The sequence below is a fragment of the Jaculus jaculus genome, chromosome 12, assembly GCF_020740685.1.
Source record: "Jaculus jaculus isolate mJacJac1 chromosome 12, mJacJac1.mat.Y.cur, whole genome shotgun sequence".
NCBI lineage: Eukaryota > Metazoa > Chordata > Mammalia > Rodentia > Dipodidae > Jaculus > Jaculus jaculus.
This window is the reverse complement of record NC_059113.1, coordinates 33,187,848-33,214,893: the sequence shown is the minus strand read 5'-3', so window position 1 is coordinate 33,214,893 and position 27,046 is coordinate 33,187,848. Positions and strand designations below refer to the sequence as shown.

The following is a 27,046-nucleotide window of genomic DNA, read 5'->3' as shown; positions in this document are numbered from 1 at the left end:
TCTTGAAGGGGAAAGACAGTAGATTATTATAAGTAAATAGACAGTGAATGAGACCATGATTTTGAGTGTTGGAGTTTGAACAGAGACAGGGAACTAAGGGAGAAAAATTGGTTTAGAAGAAGTAATATGTATGGTATTTGGACAAGTTCAGTTTGAGATGGTCAAGTCAACAAGAATTCCCACTAGTAAATGAGTAGAGACAAAAGACCTAGATTCAGTGATGGAGGGGCCCTATGTGGTGGGTGCACACCTTTAATCCCAGCGCTTGGGAGGCTCTGAGAGGTAGGATGATTGCTGTGAGTTTGAAGCCAGCCTGAGATTACATAGTGAATTCTAGGCCAGCCTGGGTTAGAGCTAGACCCTACCCTGTGGAGGGGGGAAAAAAAAAGAATAAACAAAAAGGGCAGAGAGACTGGTAAGATCAGGTCAGGAGTTTTCTACCTGTTCCAGGACCTATAGTCAAGAGAGCCAGTGTCAACACTGAGACAGAAGTGACTGTTGACTCAAGTCAATGAGTTACTCTGGCCTTTTCTATTTTACAGACATAATAAGAGCCTGAATCTATTCAGTTTAATTGGGCAGGGAGGAGCTTACAGTTTAAAGAACAGGTTTTAAAACATTTTTTTAGTAATAACTGAAGGTTTGAGAATAGAAAGGTTTTCTAGAAGTAAGATGAAAGGACAAGTCTGGGTGTGGTGGCGCGTACCTTTAATCCCAGCACTGAGAGGTAGGAGGATTGAGGTTAAGGCCAGCTTGGAGCTGCAGAGTAAGTTTCTGGTCAGCGTGGGCTAGAGTGAGACCTACTCTGGGGGATAAAAAGCAAGCAAGCAAACAAACAAACAAAAAAGCTTGGTGGCACATGCATTTAATCCCAGTGCTAGGGAGGCAGAGGTAGGAGAATCACCGTAACTTCAAGGCCAGCCTGAGACTACATAGTGAATTCCAGGTCAGCCTGAGCTAGAACAAGACCTTACCTCTAAAGAACAAAAATGAAAAAGAAAAAAAAATCAAGGAGGAAGGCCACATTTGCCACAGTAAACATTCAATAAATGTGCCCTAGAAGAGTGAGAGGGTTTAGCCAACAGAAGAGAAAATTAGGGAGTCTAGTACCTTAGAGACCAAAATAAAAGAAAATATCAAGGGTTTGGAGAGGGCTGGAGAGATGGCTTAGCGGTTAAGCGCTTGCCTGTGAAGCCTAAGGACCCCAGTTTGAGGCTCAATTCCCCAGGACCATGTTAGCCAGATGCACATGGGGCTCACACATCTGGAGTTCGTCTGCAGTGGCTGGAGGCCCTGGTGTGCCCATTCTCTCTATCTGCCTCTTTCTCTGTCTGTCACTCTCAAATAAATAAATAAAAATAATAAACAAAAAAAAAATTTTAAAAAAGGGTTGGCAGAGATGGCTCAACAGTTAAGGCATTTGCCTGCAAAACCTAATGACCCTGGTTTAATTCCCCAATGCCCACATAAAGTCTGATGCACAAAGTGGCACATGCATCTGGAATTTGTTTGCAGCCATTGGAGGCCCTGACATGCACATTCTCTGTTTCTCTTTTTCTTTCTCTACTTGCAAGAAAAAAAAAAAAAAAAAAATCGGGGGGGGGGGGGAGGGAGAGAGAGAATACCAGAAACAGGTGACTAGGAGATGCTAGTTTTTACAGAAGTTAGAAAAAGAAAGCCTCCTCCCTCCTACCCTCCTCCCCCCAGGTAGGGTCTCACTCTTTAGCCCAGCATGACCTGGAATTCACTATGAAGTCTCAGGGTGGCCTTGAACTCTGCCTCCCAAATGCTAGGATTAATGGCATGCACCACTACACCCAATTTGACAAAATAGTTTGAAGTCATTCTCCATCCCATAATTCCTAAAACTACTGATAAGTAAGCTTAAATATCTGATAAACATTAGTAGATATTCCCAATCATATCTGTTACATATTTTTTAATAAATTTCATTTATTTATTTTTTTCATAGGTTAAAAGACTTGACTTTATTGGGAAAGCACATAGGGGCAGGGACATGGAGACAGACTGCTATTCTCCATCAAAGCTTTTATTTATTTGCAAGCAGAGAGAAATAAAAGAGAGAATGGGCACTCCAGATGCATGTGCCCCTTGTGTCTGGCTTATGTGGGTCTTGGGGAATTGAACCTGGGTCCTTTGGCTTTGCAGGCAAGTGTCTTAATTGCTAAGTCATCTCTCTAGTCATTCACACACACACACACACACACACACACACACACACACACACACACACACACGAGAGAGAGAGAGAGAGAGAGAGAGAGAGACAGACAGACAGACAGACAGACTAGAAGGATAGGCTCAAGGACATTTCTGGCTCTAGCCCAGGCTGACCTGGAATTCACTATGTAGTCTCAGGGTAGCCTTGAATTCATGGCAATCTGCCTACCTCTGCATCCCAAGTGCTGAGATTAAAGACATGAGCCACCATGCCTGGCTCTCACTTTTTTTTTAAGTGTTCATTTATTTATTTATTTATTTGACAAAGAAAGAGGGAGAGAGACTGAGAGAGAGAATGGGTGCGCACGCCAGGGCCTCCAGCCGCTGCAAATGAACTCCAGACGCATGCACCACCTTGTGCATCTGGCTAATATGGGTCCTGGTGAATCGAACCTGGGTCCTTTGGCTTTGCAGGCAAATGCCTTAACCGCTAAGCCATCCCTCCAGCCCCTGGCTCTTTTTTTTTTTTTTTTTAATTTGTTGATTAGAGAGAATGGTCACACCAGGACCTCTAGCCACTGTAAACTAACTCCAGATGCATGTGCTGTTGTGCATTTGGCTTACTTGGGTTTTGGGGAATCAAATCTGGCTCCTTAGGCTTCATAGGCAAGCGCCTTAATCACTAAGCCATCTCTCCAGCCCCTCTTTTTTTTTTTTAAATGTTTTTATTTATTTGAGAGAAAGAGAAAGAGTCAAGGGGGCCAGGAGAATGGGCGTGCAAATCAACTGCAGGTGCATGCACCACCTTGTACATATGGCTTTATGTGGGTACTGGGAATTGAACCTGGGTCCTTAGACTTTTGCAAGCAAGTGCCTTAACTGCTGAGCCATCTCTCAAAGTGCTCAAAGCCCTGGCCTAGTGCCAGAGACCTTGAATATGAAATAGGCAGGTTTTACAGAAATAGGTAAATGATGGTTAGCAGACAGATGCCTGCAGCTGTGCTTGAGATAAAAAGAAGCATTCGATGATTTACAGTACAGAGTAGGAGCTGCGGTGCAGATCGTGACCTTAGTACAAGAACTACCGTGTTAGATGAACCAGCGCAAAAGACTGTACCGTACAGGACATCACCAATACAAACATCTATTACAGTACAGGATGTAACTTTGGGGGGGGTCTTTTAGATTTCCTTATTCTAATTTCCATGTCACCTCTCCAGTGAGTCTATCTAAGGGACTCCAAAAGTGCATAGGTTGAGGGTGGGAAGACGTTGGGGTGGGGTGTAAAAGCAAGAGGGGTCATGGGCAAGTGGACACAGAAAATTGGGATGCTTTAAGGTTCTCGTTCTTGTAGATATTCATACCTTGGAAGGTGATGGAGAGGACCCAGGGAGATGGCTGAGTTAGATCATCGCAGCACCATCTGAGTGCAGATTGACTATAAATGAGAAAAGGCAAAGGTAAAAGAGCAGTTCAAACACAAGGTCAAAACATTATCAGCTATTGTTACTAGAAATAATAGGCACAGTTCTCTTTCACCTGGAAGAAATCCATGTCTAAATCTGTTTACCAAATGCTAAGGTGGTGCCTTGCTTGGTCTGAGTTGTTTTGTAAATCTTACAAAGCAGATGAAACAATAGCAGACGTAGCAGTAGCACTCACAGCATTTAACCTTGGTAAAAGATGCACCTCTGGTTGTCGTGACAGCACATCTAAAGTTGACGCTGTTTTGTACAGCTGCCCATCTCATTTGATCTTTGCAATTAATAAGGGAATTTCTTTGGACTGTGTTGCCTAATGCTTTTAAGACATACTTACTTCCTGGTTATACTTTTATGCTCAGTGCTTAAGACCAAATAGGTATCCAAAATTTAAATCAATAAATTATATATGTACATATATATACATATATGTATGATATATATATATATAATATATATGTATATGAAATTATTTATTTGTTAGCAGAGAGGGAAGAGAATGGGCACACTAGGGCCTCTAGTCACTGCAAACGAGCTACACATACATGTACCACCTTGTGCATCTGGCTTTACATGGGTGCTGGGGAACTGAACCCAGGTTGTTAGGAGATACACACACACACACACACACACACACACACACACACACACACAATTTTTTTTTTGAGGTAGGGTCTCGCTCTAGTCCAGGCTGACCTGGAATTCACTATTCAGTCTCAGGGTTGCCTTGAACTCACAGCAATCCTCCTACCTCTGCCTCTCACCTCTGCCTCTCGAATGCTGGGATTAAAGGCATGTGTCATCACACCCAGTTGACTATATATATTTTTAAGGTCAGTTACAATTCTGTAGGAGAGACTTTCAGGGACCTAGGAGGAGCCCTGTGGCTCTCTGAGCATTTGTATCATCTGCCAGCGAGGATGAGTCATGGTCTTGTCTTGTTGACCATGTATCTTCCCTTAGATGCATTGAGGATCTAGACTGCATCTCACTGATTTATTTTTGGTTTTAGAAGGTAGGATCTTGCTTTAGCCCAGACTGATCTGGAATTTGCTGTGTAGTCTCAAGGGTGGCCTCAAACTCATGGCGATCCTCCACACTTGGCTTATTTGTGTGTGTGTGTGTGTGTGTGAGAGAGAGAGATAGAGAGAGAGAGAGAGAGAGAGAGAGTGTGTGAAGTTGTGTGCCGGGCATGGTGGTACATGCCTTTAATCCCAGCACTTGGGGAGGCAGAGGTAGGAAGATTGCTGTGAGTTCAAGGCCACTCTAGACTACACAGTGAATTCCAGGTCAGCCTGGGGTAAAGTGAGACCCTACCTTGCAAAAACCAAAACAAAGTGAAATTTGCTGGGCATAGTGGTGATCCTCCACACTTGGCTTATTTGTGTGTGTGTGTGTGTGTGTGAGAGAGAGAGAGAGAGAGAGAGTGTGTGAAGTTGTGTGCCGGGCATGGTGGTGCACACCTTTAATCCCAGCACTCAGGAGGCCTCAGTAGGGGATCATTGTGAGGTTGAGACCACCCTGAGATTGCATAGTGAGTCCCAGGTCAGCCTGGGATAGGGCAAGACCCTACCTCAAGAAAAAAGTGAAGTTTTAGGAATTTTTTTTGTTTTTTGTTTTTTTGAGGTAGGGTTTCACTCTAGCTCAGGATGACCTGAATTCACTATGTAGTCTCAGGGTGACCTTGAACTCAGTGATCCTCCTACCTCTGCCTCTTGAGTGCTGGGATTAAAAGTGTACGTCACCACACCCGGCTAGGAAATTTAATTTTAAAAGTTTTCTCAAAATCTATAGTAATGAGTTTTAGGTTATCAAATTGGGTTTAATTTTTAACATTTTCTTTTGAAAAATTATAGCTTCAATATCTACACATTCCCCACAAAAAAGCCCTAAAAATCATGCCTTGCTGGAGGCTGCAGGACCAAGTCATGTTGCAATCAATGCCATTTCTGCCAACATGGACTGCTTTTCAAGTAGCAGGACAGCAACGCTTAAGAAGCAGCCAAGCCACATGGAGGCTGCTCATTTTGGGGACTTGGGTAAGTAAGTGACTATCTTTTTTTTGTTGTTAATTTTTCTTGTTAAAATATTTTACTTTTATTTATTAGAGAGAATGGATGCTGGGATTAAAGGTTTACACTATCACACCCAACTAATAATTTAATAATTAAATTTTAGACAATTTTTTTCTTTGTTTAGAAACTAAAATCATAGTATATCTGATTCTCTTCTCATTTTAATTGCTAGAAAGTAAACTACTGAAGACCTGTTCTTAAAGTGCTAAAGGTGTTGCTAGAGGTTGTTATTTTTGTTTTTTTTTCTTTCTTTTTCTTTTTTTTTTTTTTTTTTTTTTTTTTGATTTTTTTGAGGTAGGGTCTTCCTCTGGCCCATGCTGACCTGGAATTAACTATGTAGTCCCAGGGTGGCCTGGAACTCATGGTGATCCTCCTACCTCTGCTTCCCAAGTGCTGGGATTAAAGTGTGTGACACCACGCCTGGTGAGGTTGTTAAATCTTTTGATCTGAAATCTGTTGTTGCTTAACTGCTGTGTTGGTTTTGTATTTTAGGCAGATCTTGTCTGGACTACCAAACTCAAGAGACCAAATCAAGTCTTTCAAAGACCCTTGAACAAGTCTTACACGACACTGTTGTCCTCCCGTATTTCATTCAATTCATGGAACTTCGGAGAATGGAACATTTAGTTAAATTTTGGCTAGAAGCTGAAAGTTTTCATTCTACAACTTGGTCCCGAATAAGAGCACACAGTCTAAACACAGTGAAGCAGAGCTCACTGGCTGAGCCTGTCTCTCCATCTACAAAGCGTGAAACATCTTTTGTAACGGAGTCTCTTGATAAGAGATTGGAGGATTCTAGCTCAGCCCAATTTCTTGTAACTCAATCAGAAGGAGTTGACCTGAATAATAGAACTACTATTCAGAATCACTTGCTGCTTTCCCAGGAATGTGACAGTACTCATTCTCTCCATCTTGAAATGGTCAGAGCAGGTACTCATCACGTTTCCATGGACACCCAAGAACCCTCTTCCAGACTTACAGTAGCCAGTAGAAATAGTCCCTCATCTCCACTGAAAGAATTATCAGGAAAACTAATGAAAAGTAAGTATGTAATACCACTCCCCTCATCAGAAAGTTGAATTTGAGACGAGGAATGGTGTCTTTTCTTCTCTCATTGCTTACAGACATAGGAGGACTTGGAGAGTCTAGGCGAATGAGATGACTATACAGGGAGGAGCCGGAGGGGTTCTTAGAGTTATTGCATCCTCATAGAATTTCATTAGCAGAATTGACAGGATGCAGGGTCAGTGTCCTGCTTTTCCTTTCACACACTTGGGAATTAAACCAATTTTTTTTTTTTAAAGATTTTTATATTTATTATTTGAGAGAGAGAGGAGGTAGAGAAGCAGAGGGAGAGAGATAGAGAATGGGCACATCAGGGCCTCTAGCCTCTGCAAACGAACTCCAGATCCATGTGCCACATTGTGCATCTGGCTTACATGGTCTCTGGGAATTCGAGCCTGGTTCCTTTGGCTTTGCATGCAGGGCCTTAACTGCTAAGACATCTCCCGAAACCAATTTAACATAGACTTATTTCCAGCCTGCCCCAATTTTTTTGTTTTTTGTTTTTTCCAGGTAGGGTTTCACTTTAGGCTAACCTGGAATTCACTCTGTAGTCTCAGGCTGGCACCACCATGCCCAGTCTTAAAATTTTTTATTTAAAAAAAAATTGTCAGCTGGAGAGAGAGCTTAGTGGTGAAGACACTTGCCTACGAAACCTAAGGACCAAGTTTAAATTACCCAGTACTCTTGTAAGTCAAGTGCACAAGTGGGCACATGCATCTAGAGTTGGTTTGCAATGGCCAGAGGCCTGGTGCACCCATTTTCTCTTTCTCTCTGTCACACACACACACATATACAAATTGCACCGGGTGTGATGTTTCACACTTTTCACACACACACACACACACACACACACACAAATTGCGCTGGGTGTGATGTTTCACACTTTTAATCCTAGCACATGGGAGGCAGAGATAGGAAAATTGTCTTGAGTTTGAGGCTACCCTGAGACTACATAGTGAATTCTAGGTCAGCCTGGGCTAGAATGAGACCCTACCTCGAACCTTCCCTCCAAAAAAATTGCTGGGAAAGAAGACATTGAAAAAAGACATTGCTAAGAGACATTGAAATCTGTATATGTTTATATTTAAATTTCATTTAATTGTTACAATATTATATGAAGTAGCTTTCCATTTTAACCATGAAAAAACCATGGCTTCGAAAGGTTAAGTTACAGCCACGCATAGTGGTGCACATCTTTAATCCCAGAACTCAGGAGGCACAGGAAGGAGGATCGCCATGAATTCAAGGCCACCCTGAGACTACATAGTGAGTCCCAGGTCAGCCTGGACTAGAGTGAAACCCCACCTGGGGGGAAAAAAAGGTTAAATTACTTTCTTAGGTTGTATAATAAGTGAGGGCTAGGGCTAAAGCTAGAATTAGAAACCAAGCATTTAGTTTAGAAATTTCACACTCTTCTTTCTTTTAAATTACCACCTTCTGGGATTCTCATTAATATGACTGTTTCATTTATTTTATCAGTTGGATTTTTATTTATTTATTTATTTTTGGGTTTTGGTTTTTCAAGGTAGGGTCTCACTCTAGCCCAGGCTGACCTGGAACACTCTTTGTTGTCTCAGGGTGGCCTCGAACTCATGGCAGTCCTCCTACCTCTGCCCCCATGTACTCAGATTAAAGGCGTGCGCCTGGCCCATAGTCTTTTTTTTTTTTTTTTAATTTTATTTATTTGTTTATTAGAGAGAGAGAGAATGGGTACGCCAGGCCCTCTAGCCACTGGAAATGAATTCCAGACACATGTATCACCTTGTGTATCTGGCTCCCATGGTACTGGGGAATGGAACCTGGGTCCTTTGGCCTTAACTGCTGAGCCATCTGTCCAGCCCAGTTCTTCGTATCCATCATTGTTCAGTAGTCTGAAGTTCAGAGTCTCTTTAGAGCAATTCTGAGCTGCGAGCCCCTGTAAAATCCTAAAAAGTTACATGACACTAAGGGAACATTTCCCATTTTAAAAGGGATGAGGGGCTGGAGAGATGGCTTAGTTGTTTAGGTGGTTGCCTGCAAAGCCAAAATACCCAGGGTCAATTCCCCAGGGCTGGTGTAAACCAGATGCACAAGGTAGCACATCCATCTGGAATTTGTTTGCAGTGGCTGGAAGCCCTGCATCCCCATTCTCTATTTCTCTCTCTATTTGCCTCTTTCTTTTGCAAATAAATAAAAGTATTTAAATAAAAAAGACTTCCAAAACACAGCAAGGCAAACATTAAATCATGGAGTTTATGTCTGGCATCTGAGGCTTACTACATTGTTATGTGAGCTCCTCCTGGCTTTGTCAACTCTTTCTGGAAGGCTTTGCTATTTGTGGCTCATGTGGCCTAGTTGGCTCCACATGTTACCCTGTGGGTCTTGCCAGGAGTGACAGATCTTCTCATCTCCCACATCCTAGAGTTTCATTGTTTTTCACTTTTTTTTTTTTTTTTAAGGTAGAGTTTTACTGTAGCCCAGGCTGACCTGGTACTCCATCTGTAGTTCCAGCTGGCCTCACAGCAGTCCTCTACCTCTGCCTCCCAAGTGCCGCAGTCAAAGGCGTGCACCACCACACCTGGCCTAGGGACGGGAGTCTCCTCTTAAGCTTAAGCAACAACTTCACAGCTTCACGTATCACCCGTTCTGGCTGTCAGCTGGAATTCAGACCTTGTTACAATTTGCCTGACTGCTCAGTGTTCCCTTTGAAATCTCAGAGGACACCTCCCTGAGCCTGTAACTCTTACATTCTGCATGCCTGTGAAACCAACATCATGTTGTTGACACTGGGTCTGGGTGACAATGTAGAAGAATAGTTTCTTTTTCTTTTTTCTTGGGCTGGAGAGATGGCTTAGCGGTTAAGCACTTGCCTGTGAAGTCTAAGGACCCCGGTTCGAGGCTCCATTCCCCAGGTCCCACGTTAGCCAGATGCACAAGGGGGCGCATGCATCTGGAATTCGTCTGCAGTGGCTAGAGGCCATGGCGCACTCATTCTCTCTCTCTCTGCCTCTTTCTCTGTCTGTCCCTCTCAAATAAGTAAATAAAAATAAACCCCCCAAAAATTTAAAAAAAAGAATAGTTTCTTTTTCCTTTTTCTTTCTTTTCTTTTCTTTTTTTTTTTTTTTTTGTGGACTGGGAACTGAACCCAGGACTTCACTTTTTTTTTTTTTTCCCCTGGAGGTAGGATCTCAGTGTAGCCCAGGGTGACCTGGTAGTCTCAGGTTGGCCTCGAACTCACAGTGATCCACCTCTGCCACCATACCCACCTTTTTTTTTTTTTTTAATCTTATTTTATTCTTTGGTCTTCCAAGGTAGGATCTCTCTCTAGCTCAGGCTGACCTGGAATTCACTATGGAGTCTCAGGGTGCCCTTGGACTCACAGTGATCCTCCTACCTCTGCCTCCCAAGTGCTGGGATTAAAGATGGTACGTAAAACTTTTTTTAAAGTTTATTTAATTTATTTGAGAGAGAGAAACTGGCAGACAGAGAGCGAGGAATGGGCACACCAGGGCCTCTAGCCACTGTAAACAAACTCCAGATGCATGCGCCACCTTGTGCATCTGGCTTACTTAGGTCTTAGAAAATCAAACTTGGGTCCTTTGGCTTTGCAGATAGAACCCTTAAACTGCTAAGCCATCTCTCTAGCCCACATAAAGCTTTACTGTTTCATGAACCAGACAATGAAAAGGCAGCTTATAGTGGCAAGTTACTTATTTTTTTAAATTTTATTTATTTATTATTTATTTGTCAGAAGCAGATAGAGCAACAGAGAATGAGCAGTTCAGGGCCTCCAGCCACTCCAAATGACCTTCAGATGCATGCGCCACCTAGTGTATCTGGTTTATGTCGGTTCTGGGGAATTGAACCTGGGTCCTTAGGCTTTGAGGGCAAGTGTCTAAACCACTAAGCCATCTCTCCAGCCCAGTTATTATTTTTTAGTTTTATGAGGTAGTGTCTCTCTTTGGCCTAGGCTCACCTGGAATTCACTGTGTGGTCTCAGGCTGGCCTCCAATTCATGGTGATCCTTCTACCTCTTCTTCCTGAATGCTGGGATTAGAGACCAGTTATATATGTATGTTTTTATTTTATTTATTTATTTATTTAGGCGGGGAGAATGGGCATGCCAGGGCATCCAGCCAAGACAGACAAACTCCAGATGCATGTGCCCCTTGTGCATCTGGCTTACGTGGGTCCTGGAGAATCAAACTGGGATCCTTTGGCTTTACAGGCAAACACTTCAACTGCTAAGCCTTCTCTCTAGCTCCTGAAATTTCTTCCTTTTCTTCTGTTTTTTGTTTTTGAATTAGAGTATTGCTCTATACCAGGCTGACCTGGAATTTGATATGTTAGTCTCAGGGTGGCCTCTAACTCATGGTGATACTCCTACCTCTGCCTCCCAAGTGCTAGGGGATTAAAGGCATGCACTATCACACCCAGCCCAAAATTTATTATCTATTTATTTTCAAGCTATGGTTTCACTCTAGTCCAGGCTGACCTGGAATTCACTATGTAACCTCAAAGTGGCCTCAAACTCATGGTGATCTCCCATCTCTGCCTCCCAAGTGCTGTGATTAAAGGCGTGTGCCACCGTGCCCTGCCCATAATTTTTTTTAATTTTTTATTTTATTTTATGTTATATATAAGCATCACACAGCAAATAAAATCTGCTACTCATGAACATAATCCATTTTAGTGATCCAGGTTTCTTTCTGGTTTTGAAGTTGTCCTCTTCTTCTCTTGCAGGTATAGAACAAGATGCAGTGAACACTTTTACCAAATATATATCTCCAGATGCTGCTAAACCAATTCCAATTACAGAAGCAATGAGAAATGATATCATAGGTAAGTAGTGCTTAAAACTCTGGGGACAAAATAAAAACTGATCAGTTTTAGGTATTGACCAGGAGAATTTTTAAATTTTTTTTAAAAAGATTTATTTATTAGAGACAGAGAGGGAGGGAGAGAGAATGGGAGCACCAGGGCCCCCAGCCACTGCAAATAAACTCCTGATGTCTGGTGCTACCGGCTTATGTGGGACTAGGAGAATCATACCCACTGGGTCCTTAGGCTTCGTAGGCATACACCTTAACTGCTAAGCCATCTCTGCAGCCTATATAGCACAGAGAGTTGGGGAAGGAGGGATTGGGCACACCAGGTCCTCTTGATGTGCAAAGAAACTCCAGATCCATGTGCTACTTTGTGCATCTGGCTTTATATGGGTACTGGGAAATTGAACCTAAGCTGTCAGGTTTTACAAGCAAGTACCTTTTTTTTTTTTTAAATTATTTATTTATTTATTTGAGAGTGACAGACACAGAAAGACAGATAGAGGGAGAGAGAGAGAATGGGCGCGCCAGGGCTTCCAGCCTCTCCAAACGAACTCCAGACACGTGCGCCCCCTTGTGCATCTGGCTAATGTGGGACCTGGGGAACCGAGCCTCGAACCAGGGTCCTTAGGCTTCACAGGCAAGCGCTTAACCGCTAAGCCATCTCTCCAGCCCCTACAAGCAAGTACCTTTAACTGTTGAGCCATCTCTCTAGCCCAACTAGAAGAATATTTTTTATTTTTAGTTAATTTTTTATTTATTTTTATTTTCAAGGTTGAATATCAATCTAGTCCATGCTGACCTGGAATTCACTATGTTGTCTCAGGGTGGCCTTGAGCTCAAGATAATCCTCCTTCCTCTGCTTCTCAAGTCCTGGGATTAAAGTTGTGCACCACCGTGCCTGGCTATTTTTCACTTTTTATTAACTTATTTAGAAGCAGAGAGGGAGAGAACATGAATGAATGAATGAACGAATAGGTTTTTCGAAATAGGGTTTCATCTTAACCTAGGCTAACCTGGAATTCACTGTGTAGTCTCAAGGTAGCCTTGAACTCATGGTGATCCTCCTACTTCTGCCTACTGAGTGCAGCCTTCAAATTTTTTTTTATTTATTTGAGAGAGAAAGAGAAAGGCAGATATACAGAGAATGGGCATGCCAAGGCCCTTGGCCACTTAAATGAACTCTGGATGCATGTGCTACCTGTGCATATGACTTACGTGGGTCCTGGGGAACTGAACCTGGGTCATTAGGCTTTGCAGGGAAGAGCCTTAACCACTAAGCTATGTCTTCAGTGCTCAACTCAGTTTTAAATGCTAAGCTATCCTTTTGCAGCCCCAGATTCACTTTTAACTGCTGAGCCATCTCTCCAGCCCTAGGAGAATTTTTTATGAACATGGAACATGATGGTTCCTTTCATAGTCTGTTTGCAAATATAAATATCTATTTTTTTTTCCTCCTGCGACCCCCACCCCTCTTTGAGGTAGGGTTCCACTCTTGTCCAGCCTGACCTGAAATTCATATGGAGTCTCAGGGTGATGCCATAACCACTGAACCATCTCTCCAGCCTAAGTTTGGTATTTTTAAAAAATATATATTTTATTTTTATGCATTTGACAAAGAGAGAGAGATTCTCAACAAAATATTGGCAAGCAGAATACAAGAGTATATCAAAAAGATCATTCACCCTGACCAAGTAGGGTTTATCCCAGAGATGCAGGGATGGTTCAACATATGCAAATCTATAAATGTAATTAATACATTACATAAATGGGTTGAAGGACAAAAATCACATGATCATCTCATTAGACGCAGAGAAAGCATTCAACAAAATCCAACATCCCTTCATGATAAAAGTCCTACAGAGACTGGGAATAGAAGGAACATATCTCAGTATAATAAAGGCTATTTATGACAAGCCTACAGCCAACATATTACTAAATGGGGAAAAACTGGAAGCTTTTCCACTAAAATCAGGAACAAGACAAGGGTGTCCACTGTCCCCACTCTTATTTAATATAGTTTTGGAAGTCTTAGCCATACAATAAGGCAAGAGACACACATAAAAAGGATACAAATTGGAAAGGAAGAGATCAAGTTATCATTATTTGCAGATGACATGATTCTATACATAAAGTACCCTAAAGACTCTACTAGCAAACTGTTAGAGCTGATCAAAACCTACAGCAATGTAGCAGGATACAAAATAAATACACAGAAATCAATAGCCTTCATATATGCTAACAAAAAACACACAGAGGATGAAATCAGAGAATCACTCCCATTCACAATTGCATCAAAAAAAATAAAGTACCTTGGAATAAACCTAACCAAGGAAGTAAAGAATCTCTACAATGAGAACTTTAAAACACTCATGCAAGAAATTACAGAAGACACTAGAAAGTGGAGAAACATCCCTTTTTCCTGGATTGGAAGAACCAATATTGTGAAAATGGCAATCTTACCTAAAGCAATCTACAGATTTAATGCAATCCCTATCAAAATTCCAAAGGCTTTCTTCATGGAAATAGAAAAAAACAATCCAAAAATTCATTTGGAATCACAAAAACCTCGAATATCTAAAATAATACTGAGCAACAAAAAAGAGGCTGGTGGTATCACCATACCTGATTTTAACCTATACTACAGAGCCATAGTAACAAAAACAGCATGGTACTGGCACAAAAACAGACATGTAGATCAGTGGAACAGAATAGAGGACCCAGATGTAAGTCCAGGTAGCTATAGCCACCTGATATTCGATAAAAATGCCAAAATTACTCCTTGGAGAAAAGACAGCCTCTTCAGCAAATGGTGTTGGGAAAACTGGATATGTATCTGTAGAAGGATGAAAATAGATCCTTCTATCTCTCCATGCACAAGAAGTAAGTCCAAATGGATTAAAGACCTTAACACCAGACCGGAAACTCTAAAACTGCTAGAGGAAAAAGTAGGGGAAACCCTTCAACATATTGGTCTTGGCAAAGACTTTCTGAATACAACCCCAGTTGCTCAGGCAATAAAACCACAGATTAATCACTGAGACCTCATGAAATTACAAAGATTTTTGCACTGGAAAGGACAGTGAAAAAAGCAAAGAGGCAATCTACAGAATGGGAAAAAATCTTCGCCAGCTATACATCTGATAGAGGATTAATATCTAGGATATACAAAGAACTCAAAAAGTTAAATAATAAGGATTCAAACAAGCCAATCAAAAAATGGGCTATGGAGCTAGAGCATTCTCAAAGGAAGAAATACGAATGGCATATAAGCATCTAAAAAAATGTTCTACATCACTAATCATCAGGGAAATGCAGATTAAAACCACGTTGAGATTCCATCTCATTCCTGTCAAATTGGCCACCATGAAAACAAATGATCATAAATGTTGGCGAGGATGCGGAAAAAGAGAAACCCTTCTACACTGCTGGTGGGAATGCAATCTGGATCAGCCATTGTGGAAAAAAAACAGTGTGGAGGTTCCTAAAACAGCTAAAGATTGATCTACCATATGACCCAGCTATAGCACTCCTAGGCATATATCCAAAGGACTCATCTCATTTCCTTAGAAGTACGTGCTCTACCATGTTTATTGCTGCTCAATTTATAATTGCTGGGAAATGGAACCAGCCTAGATGTCCCTCAACTGATGAGTGGATAATGAAGATGTGGCACATTTATACAATGGAGTTCTATTCAGCGGTAAAGAAAAAATGAAGTTATTAAATTTGCAGAAAAATGGATGGACCTGGAAAGGATTATACTAAGTGAGGTAACCCAGCCCCAGAAAGCCAAGCGCCACATGTTCTCTCTCATATGTGGATCCTAGCTACAGGTGATTGGGCTTCTGCGTGAGAAGGAAAATACTTGGTAGCAGAGGCCAGTAAGTTAAAAAGGAGACATAAAGGGAAGAGAAAGGAAGGGAGGAGGATACTTAATAGGTTGATATTGTATATATGTAATTACAATGATTGTAATGGGGAGGTAATATGATGGAGAATGGAGTTTCAAATGGGAAAGTGTGGGGGTGGGGAGGGAGGGAATTACCATGGGATATTTTTTTTTAAGCATGGAAAATGTTAATAAAAATTTAAAAAAATAAAAAAAAAAGAAAGAGAGAATGGGTGCATCAGGGCCTCCAGCCACTGTAACTGAACTCCAGATGCTTGCGCTACCTTGTGCATCTGGCTTACATGGGTCTTGAAGGAATCGAACCTGGGTCCTGTGGCTTTGCAGGCAAAAGCCATGTCTTAACCGCAAAGCCATGTCTCCAGCCCATGTTTGGCATTTTATGTATTAGAAATTTAGGTGTTTTTTTTTTTTTTTTTTAAACAAAAAAAGGAAGTTATTCTCCTCTTAACAGAATCTTCCAGGTCTAGTCTTCTTCCAAAGGTGGAGAAAACAGGACTCTGTCCCGTTCAGCTGCAGTTCTTAAACCCCTCCCCCCAAGCTTACTGCCCAGTTCAGCAGCTGTTGACCATGCTGGGATCCATCTGTTGTGTTCCTATTTTCCCTTTACTCTGTGCATACCCAGAAGACATGCTCTAGTGGCCATTGACCATTTTTCTATGTCTTTATGTTTGTGAGGTACTGTTTCACCCAGTTTTGTTAACTGTTACTATTGTGGGATTTTGAGTTATTCAGTTTCTAGGTAAGAATTTGACACTGCCATCTTCAGAGTTCCAATTTTTCTTAATATAGCCACAGTGGCTCAGCTGATTTGAATTAGCTATTTGAGGATTTTTAGAATCTGGACTGATGGATAGATAAATGGTCTAGGATAGGAAGTAAAGCCTTTTTTTGTTTGTTTGTTTGTTTCTGTTTTCTTTTGAAGTAGGGTCCTACTATACACCAAGCTGACCTGGAACTCACTCTTTAACCCAGGCTTGCCTTGACACTTATGATGAGCTTCTTATTTCAGCCTCCCAAGTGTTGGGCTAAAGTGCCACCATGTCCAGCTTACTTAAACTCTTTAGAAAAAGTTATTTATTTTTTATAGTTTATTTATTTTCAAAGGGAGAGAAAGAGAATGGGTGCACTAGGGCCTGCAGCCACTACAAATGAACTCCAGATGCTTGCACCACTTTCTGCACCTGCCTTCATGTGGGTACTGGATAGTCGAACCCTGGATGTTAGTCATTGTAGGCAAGCACCTTAACCACTGAGCCATGCCCATACCCCTAACATTACTTTTTTTTACATATATATATGTATATAGATGCACATATATGTATCATACGGATATTTTTGTTGCCATATAGAGTCCTTTGCTTAAAATTTGTCAAATTAATGACATAATCTCATGAGAGAAAGAAATCTTTTGAAGGATCAGGTTGATAACATTTAGTGATTAAGAAAATACATTTCCATCCTGTGTATATTGTGCGTTTTACAGTGTTAATTACCTTTGTGGCTTTAAATAAGATTTCTTCCTAGAATCTTATTCCCATCTCTCCAGCTCATTCTTCTGAATCTTGGCTTATTTTCTGTCTACTCTTTGGTTTTTCACAGTAGGGTCTCACTCTAGCCCAGGTTGACCTCGAGCTCATAGCAGTTCTCCTACCTCTGCCTTCCAAGTGCTGGGATTAAAGGCATGCACCACCATGCCTGGCTCTGTCTACTCTTATAAATGAAATATTTTAATATTGCTATGGGCTGCAGATGGCTCAGTGAATAAAGTACTTGCTGTGTAAACATGATGAGTGCCCATGTTTAGAACCCCAACACCTACATTAAAAGGTGGACACTGTGGCCTTGTTTGTAATTCCAGCCATGACTTTGGGTGAGTAGGGAGTCAGACAGCAGAATTTGCCAGAAGCTACAGGGCCACTTAGTCTGGCAAACTCTGTGATCAATATGAGATTTTGTTTCAAACTCCACACACATGTGCCATGTATGGCTTTAAATGTGGTACTGGGGAATTGAACCCAGTCTGTCACACTTTATAAGCAAGCATCTTTAGCCACTGACCTATGTCGCTAGCCCTTTATGTATTTATTTATTTATTTATTTTTGAGGTAGTCTCCCTGTGTAGTTCTAGGCTGGCCTTGATCTCACAGCAATCCTTCTACCTTTACCTCCTAAGTTCTGGGATCAGTGGTGTGCACCACCACACCCAGCTGGGCTTGATTTTTTTTATTTATTTATTTATTACTTATTATTTATTTATTTATTTGAGCTAAAGTCTTGTCGTAGCCCAGGCTGACCTGGAATTCACTATGTAGTCTCAGACTGGCCTCTAACTCAGCAGTCCTCCTACATGCCTCCTGAGTGCTGAGATTAAAGGTGTGTACCACCACGCCCAGCTCCCCTAATTTTATTTTTATTTTTATTTTTATAAAAAAAGGCACACGCCTTTTTTTAAAATTTTTTATTTATTTGAGAGCGACAGACACAGAGAGAAAGACAGAGAGAGGGAGAGAGAGAGAATGGGCACGCCAGGGCTTCCAGCCTCTGCAAACGAACTCCAGATGCGTGCGCCCCCTTGTGCATCTGGCTAACGTGGGACCTGGGGAACTGAGCCTCGAACCGGGGTCCTTAGGCTTCATAGGCAAGCGCTTAACCGCTAAGCCATCTCTCCAGCCCCTAATTTTATTTTTAAAGTGAACTGTATTACAGCCATGTAAGGTGTATTGAAGCATACAGAAGGGCAGGTGTATGGTGTTCAGTGTAGGCATCTGATATGAATAAGGGTAGCTAGCTGATGAGAATAAGGTATCAGTGAAGCAAAAGATATGTGGCAGAGAGGAGATACTTGTAGTCTTGAGAATAGGTTTCAGCACTTAAATCAAAGGTTGTTGAGATAAGAACGAGACCGTTGTTTGGTTGTGATGGAAAATGCATATGATGGTGGGCAAAAATGCAGGTTGAGTAAGATGATGAAGATACATTCTACCATTACTTCTGATTTTTCAGGAAAGTGGGAAGCAAACTCCTCAGCCAAGAGAGTAGATGTTGGGTGTTTGAGAAAAAAGATGTGCTGTTGTAAGGATACAGGAAAAAACACAGTTTCTCCTAGTGTAATCTGACTCCTGGAACATATCTGTGACCCCAGAACGGTTCTGCAGATTATTCTTCAGCAGATAGCAGTTGGCTGGCTGCTATGTCAGTTGAGTTCTGTCACTGTTCACCTGGAGATCCATCTGATCCCACAGCTTCAGGGCTTGATTCCACAAGATTGCTCCCTTCCAAGCATAAATTGGGGCCTGCCCTACTGATAAATGGTCTGTAAATTGGGGTTTTCATGCATCCTTCTTGGGTTTATTAATTTGTTAGAGCAGCTCATAGAACTAAGGAAAATACTTGAGTTAAAGTTCCTCATTTCATTTTAAATTTTATTTATTTGGAAGCAAAGAGATAGAGAATGAGCATACTAGGGCCTCTAGCTGCTACAAACAAACTCTAGATTTATGTGCCATTTTGTGCATCTGGCTTTATATGGGTACTGGGAGATTCAACCAGAGTCATTAGGCTTTGCCAGCAAGCGCCTTAACCTCTGAGCCATCTTTCCAGCTCTCATTTTTAATAAAGAATATTACCAAGAGCCGGGTGTGGTGGTGCATTCCTTTAATCCCAGTACTTGGGAGTCAGAGGTAGGAGGATTGTTGTGAGTTGTAGGCCAGCCTGAGACTACATAGTGAAATCCAGGTCAGACTGGTGAGAGGGAGTCCCTACCTTAAAAAAACCTAAAAGGAAAAAGAAAAAGAAGAATAATATTGCCAACGATATAAGGATGTAGGCACACAGTCAAATGGATAAATGTGGTAAAAGGATTTTTTAAAATATTTTTTATATATTTAATTTATTTGAGAGAAAGAAAGAGGCAGAGAAGAATGGGTGTGCCAGGGCTTTTAGCCACCACAAATGAACTCTAGATACATGCATTTCCTTGTGCATCTGGTTTATGTGGGTCCTGAGGAATCAAATCTGGGTCATTTGGTTTTATAGGCAAATGCCTTAACCACTAAGCCATGTCTCCAGCCCAAGTATGGTAAAAGGGATGTGGACGTGGAGAAAGTGAAAGTGAAGGGACTAAGAAACTAGATATGTTATTGTTGGGCTTCCTGAAGGCTCCTCTGAAGTGATGAACTCAGATTAAGACTAGCCATTATGGCTGTGAGTTTATTCCAGCTACTTTAAACCTGCAACTAAATCCCTCACTGGTGTCTGCACTTACAAATGCCTGAAATTTATTTGAGCAGTTCCTTGTTTACTTATGTTTATGTTGTAAATTTACTACCAATAGCATTTCGATAAACTTGTTTTTGGAGGTAGTGTTTCACTCTAGCCCAGGCTGACCTGGAATTCACTATGTAGTCACAGGCTGGCATCAAGCTCACGGCAATCCTCCAACCTCTACCTCCCAAGTGCTAGGATTAAAGGCGTGTACCACTGTGCCCAGCTTGATAAACTCTTTAACCACTAAATCATCTCATAAATTCCTTTTTCTTTTAGTTGCAGCCTTTGAAGTCTGATAGGATGAAAAGTGTGTGTGTGTGTGTGTGTGTGTGTGTTTTGAGGTAGGGTCTCACTCTAGCCTAGACTGATCTGGAATTCACTATGTAGTCTTAGGCTGGTCTTGAACTCAGTGATCCTCCTACCTCTGTCTCCTGAGTGCTGGGATGGTGTGTGCCACCACGCCAGACTCTGAGAGTGTGTGTGTGTGTGTGTGTGTGTGAGAGAGAGAGAGAGAGAGAGTGTGTTAAGCTTATGCTAGAAACCGTCAGGTTGCCCTGTAGAAGATACACCAATTTAACCCTGCTAGCACTGTTATCAGATTTCCCTTGCCTTTGCTGTAGCATGTATTGTTAAACAGTTCCCTATATGTGTTGTTGGGATAATTCTATACTAATTTCTAGACAAAAGATTATTGTTTCTCACCCATTGTACAGCTGGCCAGGAAGCCATAGGGATCCTCTTGTCTCCACTTTCCCAGTGCTGGGATTACAAGCACACAGCTGTTCCCAGCTTTTTCACAGGTGCTAGGGAACTGACACCAGGTCCTCATGCTTGCATGGCAATCACTTTACCCACTGAACTATCTGTCCACCACCACCCCACACACTGAGCCATCTTCCAGCTCTCCCCCCCAACCCTACCCAGGTAAGGTCTTGCTCTAGCCCAGGCTGACCTAGAATTCACTATGTAATCTCACACTGGCCTTGAACTCACAGCAATCCTCCTACCTCTGCTTCCTGAGTTCTGGGATTAAAGGCATGCACCATCATGCCTGGTTCAAAAGACATTTTTTCTTCTACCTCAAACTGTGATATATGTATATGTGTGTGCTTTATTTCTACTTTTATCATGTATATGCCTGTACTATTATTTCCCTGTGTAATTCAGAGTGGTTTAATAGTTTGATTTTAGTAAATTAATTACTATTTCACAGCAAAAATTTGTGGAGAAGATGGGCAGGTGGATCCCAACTGTTTCGTTCTGGCGCAGGCCATAGTCTTCAGTGCAATGGAACAAGAGTAAGTTTCATATTTTCATATTTTATATTCTTGGAATCTTGTGATTGGTCTTATATATGGACTTCACTCAGCTTAAAAGTTTGGTTTTGTTGTTGTTGTTTTTGTTTTTGTGGTAGAGGCTCACTGTAGCCCAGACTGACCTGGAATTCAGGGTGGCCTTAACCTCTGCCTCCCAAATGTATGTACCACCACACCTGGCTTTTTTTTAATTGAGGTAGAGTCTTGCTCTAGCCCAAGCTGGCCTGGAATTCACTAGGGAGTCTCAGACTGGCCTTGAACTCACAGTGATCCTCCTCCCCCTGCCTCCTGAGTGCTGGGATTAAAGGCATGTGCCACCATGCCTAGCAAAACAAAAGATTTTTGAAATTTTTATAATTGAGATATTCACATAGTATATAAGCATATTTTATGATCCTTGCTTACTGGATTTTTAAAATATTAATTATAAATCGTATTAAATATATAACAGTTTTAGCCAGGTATGGTGGCACATGCCTTTAATCCCAGCACTCAGGAGGCGGAGGTAGGAGGATCGCCGGTAGGAGGATCACTGTGAGTTTGATGTCACCCTTAGACTCCCTAATGAATTCAGGTCAGCCTGGGCCAGAGTGAGACCCTACCTCAAAAAACAAAAAACAAAACAAAAAAGAAGTTTTTACTTTTAATTTAATTGAAGCAGTTTGGGATGATTAAGACTATAGTATATGAATAGAAAATGTCTTAATTTCATAATGTATGTGTTCTGATATTCTTGCTTTTTGTGCAGTATATGATCTGTAATTGAGTCCACATTAATTTGTTGAAGCACCTCCAGAGGTTTTTAAGTATTGCTTTGTACCCTTATCAAGTCTGTGTAGTCATTCTTCATTTATTATTTAGTCAGTACTCTAGGTAGCATACAGGTAGATAAAATACCTGCCTTGAAGGAAGTTGTAGCCTTATAAGAGAAATAACAGGGCATATTCTTTGGTTACTGTAATGTGAGGTGTGGCATGGTTAAATATTAGATGAAAGATACAAAGTCAGTGAGTGGTGCTGGGCGTGGTGGCTCACGCCTTTAATCCTGCATTCAGGAGGCAGAGGTAGGAAGATTGTCGTGAGTTCGAGGCCACCCTGAGACTCCATAGTGAATTCTAGGTCAACCTGGACTAGAGTGAGACCCTACCTCGAACCCCCCCCCCCAAAAAAAAAAACAAAGTCAGTGAGTGGTGGGGAGAATATTTATAGCTAAAGGTGCCCAGGAATAACACCATGGGAAGTAAGGTAGCCATGACTTAGGCTTTTAGGATTTTATTAATAGGAATGTTTTGGAAAGAGGCTGTCATTCCTGGTTAAGCTCTTTCCTTTGTCTTCCCCTCAAATATTTCCTTTTTGTCCATGTGCAGGCACTTTAGTGAGTTTCTACGAAGTCACCATTTCTGTAAATACCAGATTGAAGTGCTGACCAGTGGAACTGTTTACCTTGCTGACATTCTCTTCTGTGAGTCAGCCCTCTTTTATTTCTCTGAGGTAAATTTTGCATTTTCTTTTATACTCTAGTAGAGCATTTCAGCCTCTCAAGTGTAAAAAAAAAAAATAATACATGAGCCAGCTGTGGTGGCACATGCCTTTTAATCCCAGCACTTGGGAGGCAGAAGTAGGAGGATCACTGTGAGTTTGAGGCCACCCTGAGATTACATAGTAAATTCCAGGTCATCCTGAGCTAGAGTGAAACCCTACTTCAAAAAAAACGAGCCAGGCATGGTGGCGCATGCCTTTAATCCCAGCACTTGGGAGGTAGTGGTAGGAGGATCACCGTGAGTTTGAGGCCACCCTGAGACTACATAGTGAATTCCAAGTCAGCCTGGGCTAGAGTGAGACCCTACCTCGAAAAGCCAAAAAACAAAGACAAAAAAAGCCATGAAAGAGACAAATCATTTCCAAAGAGATTGTTATAAGTTATATTTAATGGCAAGAATAGTTTACTGGTATGTTATTGAGAGTAAAGATAAAATTTAGTGTATAGTAACAACAACTAAAAAGAAAACTAGGGTTAGAGAGATGGCTTAGTGGTTAAGGCACTTGCCTGCAAAGCCTAAGGACCCAGGTTTGATTCTTCAGGTCCCACATAAACCAGATGCACAAGGTGGCACATGCGGCTGGTGTTTGTTTGCAGTGGCTAGAAGCCCTAGCATGCTCTCTTTCTCTCCTCCCACTTTCTCTAATAAATAAATAAAAATGAAAACTTTGAAAAAAGAAAGAGAGAAAGAAAAGAAAAGAAAAGAAAAGAAAAGAAAAGAAAAGAAAAGAAAAACTGGGCTGGAAAGATAACTTAATGGTTAAGGCACCTGCCTTCAAAGCCTAAGGACCCAGTTTTGACTTTCCAGAATCCACGTAAGCCATATGTACATAGTGGCACATGCATCTGGAGTTTCTTTGCAGTGGCTAGAGGCTCTGGGATGCCATTCTCCCCCTGCCCCATAAATAAATAAAAAGAAATAAAATGGGCTGGAAAGGATTGCTTGGTGTTTAAGGTGCCTGCCTGCAAAGCCAAAGGACAAAGGTTCAATTCCCCAGGACCCACATAAGCCAGATGTACAAGGTGGCGCATGCGTTTGGAGCTCGTTTGCAGTGGCATTCATGATTTGGTAACTAAATAAACCAGTAGTGGTGGTGAATACCTGTAATCTCCAGCATTTGGGAGGTAGATGCTAGAAGATTAGAAATTCAAGGTCATTTTAGCTACATAATGAATTCCAGGCCAACCTGGACTACATGAAACCCTGCCCAAAGAATAAATAGATAAATGAATAAATAAAGCTATAGAATTGGATATTTAATTCTGTGTACAACTAAGTACAGAACAAATTTCAGAAGAGAGAAAGAAAAGTAGCAATTTTGATTCTGGAGGTATGGCTTAATGGTTAATGCGTTTGCCTACAAAGCCAAGGGACCCAGCTTCAATTTCCCAGGACCCATGTTAGCTAGATGCACAAAGGGGCACATATGTTTGGAGTTCATTTGCAGTGGCTGGAGGCACCCATTTACTTTTCTCTTTCTTTCTCTCTCTCTGTCAAATAAATAAGTAAAAATTTAAAGTGTTTTTTGTGTGTGTGTGTGTGTGTTTTTTTTTAAGTAGCAATTTTTCCCCCTGTGCTCATCTGTATTTTAGCTGATTGATAAGACTCCCCAGTGAGGCCGGGCATGGTAGCCTACACCTTTAATCCCAGCACTGGAGAGGGAGAAGTAGGAGGATCGCCATGAGTTTGAGGCCTCCCTGAGATTGCATAGTGAATTCTAGGTCAGCTTGGGCTAGAGTGAGACCCTACCTTGAAAAACAAAACAAAGAAAGATTCCCCAGTGAAAAGTGAATCGAACAGTAAGTTTGTTAACACAAACAAACAGTATATCCCTTTGAAGCATACAGTTTTGTGTAACAGTATTTATTATGCTTCAGAGAATGAGAATGCTTTCTTACACTATTAAAGGATTTCTTAAACTAAGTGTGGTGGTGCACACTTTAATCACAGCACTTGGGAGGCTGAGGTAGGAGGATCACCATCATTCCAGGGCCACACTGAGATTACATAGTGAATTCCATCCAGGCCAGCTTGGGCTAGAGTGATACCCTACCTCAGAAAACCAAAACAATTAAATAAATAAAGGATTTTTGGTTTGCTTCAAGGCCCTTGGGTCAGTTCCCAGCAATGACAAACAAAAAAGAAGATTCTCAATCTCACAAAATAGTAACCTAGATGTTTGAATTCTGCCTTTTCACAAGAATTCAGCTATGTAAGTAGTTGCTTTCCACACCCTTCCCCCCGAGGTAGGGTCTTGCTCTAGCCTAGGCTAACCTGGAATTCACTATGTATTCTACGATGGTCTCAAACTATGGTGGTCCTCCTACCTCTGCCTCCCGAGTGCTGAGATTAAAGGCAAAGCATGCACTCTCTTTCTTTAGCATAGGTTGAATTAGCACTTGAGCATCTTTCCTAGTTGTCCATAAGGGAGGTGATCAGGAGTCAGAGTTATAATTTGATTAGCACACTGCGTGTGCTGGTGAGGAAACACTAACCCAGTAGTGTAATTTTTATTCCAGTACACTAAAGTTGGCATCTACTTGTATGAGATTTAATTTTGTTCATGTTAATGTTTTTTTACCCCCTTATCAAAGGTGTATTTTTAAATCTTACCTATTTCAAATTATTGTTGCTGGCTGGTATCAGATGATGAAGATGATCTGTTTTGCTTCTTGCTTATCTTCTACTTTAGTCTTTGTGGGTTCACAGAATATTACCAGATAGGGAGAGAAATCCATTTCTAGCCTCACTTTTCTCTCTTGTATTTTTCCTCCTAGTACATGGAAAAAGAAGATGCAGTGAACATCTTACAATTCTGGTTGGCAGCAGATAACTTCCAATCTCAGCTTGCTGCCAAAAAGGGCCAGTATGATGGACAGGAGGCACAGAACGATGCCATGATCTTATATGACAAGTGAGTGTGGTTGATGGATGCATTCAGCCAGCATTTCTTCAGCACTTGCTATGCACTTTTTCAAAAATTTATTTATTTATTTATTTATTTGATGCACAGAAAAAGAGAGAGAGAGAGAGAGGGAGGGAGGGAGGGTACAGTAGGGCCTCCAACCATTGCAAATGAATTCCAGACACATGTGCTACCTTGTGCATCTGGCTAAGGTGGGTCCTAGAGAATCAAACCAAGGTCCTTTGGCTTTGCAGGCAAATGCCTTAACCACTAAGCCATTTCTCCAGCCCCCTGCTATGCACTTTTGTAATTGAAAAAAAAAAAAAAATTCTAGGGCCAGAGAGATGGCTCAGTGGTTAAGGAACTTGCCAGCAAAGCTTAACTACTTGGATGATTCCCCAGTACCCATGTTAAAGCCAGATAGATGCTCAAATTGCTGTGTGCATCTGGAGTTTATTTATAGTGGCTGGAAGCCCTGGGACACTCATTCTCCCCTCCCCCCATCTCTCTCTGCTTGCAAATAAATAAAATATTAATTAAAACAAAAACAGAGCTGGGCGTGGTGGCACACACCTTTAGCTTACATTTTTAAAAAATTTTTATTTATTTATTTATTTATTTATTTATTTATTTATTTATTTATTTATTTATTTGAGAGCGACAGACACAGAGAGAAAGACAGATAGAGGGAGAGAGAGAGAATGGGCGCGCCAGGGCTTCCAGCCTCTGCAAACGAACTCCAGATGCATGCACCCCCTTGTGCATATGGCTAACGTGGGACCTGGGGAACCGAGCCTCGATCCGGGGTCCTTAGGCTTCACAGGCAAGTGCTTAACCACTAAACCGTCTCTCCAGCCCGGCACACACCTTTAATCCCAACACTTGGGAGGCAGAGGTAGGAGGATCACCATGAGTTCAAGGCCACCCTGAGACTCCATAGTGAATTCCAGGTCAGCCTGGGGGGGGGGGGGGAAGCAGGACTGGAGAGATGCATAGTAGTTTAGGTACTTGCCTGTGAAGCCTAAGGACTAAGGTTCGATTTTCCAGTACCCACATAAGCCAGATACTCAGGGTGGCTCATGCATCTGGAGTTCATTTGTGTTGGGCCCTGAAAGGCCTGGGCATGAGGCCTAGTGGAACTTCCTGAGCCTAGCTAAAGTTTGGTGATCTGCCTCAGACTCAGCAAGACGCCTAATGGTTTCTGGCCTGCAGGAGTTGGAATTATCATTTCAATAGTCACAGTTTACTATTGGCCCTTACCTCTTCCCCTGTCCTAAAATCCCTGCCTTCGTCCCCAACATTATATAGGCAACTGCTTACAACAGTAAAGGGAGTTTCTGTGAGTTCCTGCTTCCACAAGACTCCTGACTCAGTGTGGTTTTTCTCTGGTGACTAGGAGAGATTCTGGGTCGTCCGAAGTCCACCCTTCTCCTCAACCCCTTGGGGGGAACCAGCTGGCCTGGTCCTTCCTTCAGCACCCCTACCCACCAGGGAGGAG

At 41.8% G+C, this 27,046-nt stretch overlaps 1 protein-coding gene across 2 annotated transcripts in view; it reads left to right on the top strand.

The window, feature by feature from the left end:
* Akap10 (A-kinase anchoring protein 10) overlaps positions 1–27,046 on the top strand; it is a 91,619-nt gene that overhangs the window by 26,661 nt on the left and 37,912 nt on the right. The window contains exons 3-9 of one of the 2 annotated variants that reach the window (XM_045131677.1): positions 3,536–3,641; positions 5,519–5,701; positions 6,230–6,778; positions 11,525–11,623; positions 21,000–21,084; positions 22,470–22,593; positions 25,421–25,557. In XM_045131677.1, the coding sequence (XP_044987612.1) occupies positions 3,626–3,641; positions 5,519–5,701; positions 6,230–6,778; positions 11,525–11,623; positions 21,000–21,084; positions 22,470–22,593; positions 25,421–25,557 (1,193 nt within the window). In that variant the 5' untranslated portion in view covers positions 3,536–3,625. The remainder of the gene's footprint in view (positions 1–3,535; positions 3,642–5,518; positions 5,702–6,229; positions 6,779–11,524; positions 11,624–20,999; positions 21,085–22,469; positions 22,594–25,420; positions 25,558–27,046) is intronic. The other variant, XM_045131676.1, reaches the window with a different exon arrangement.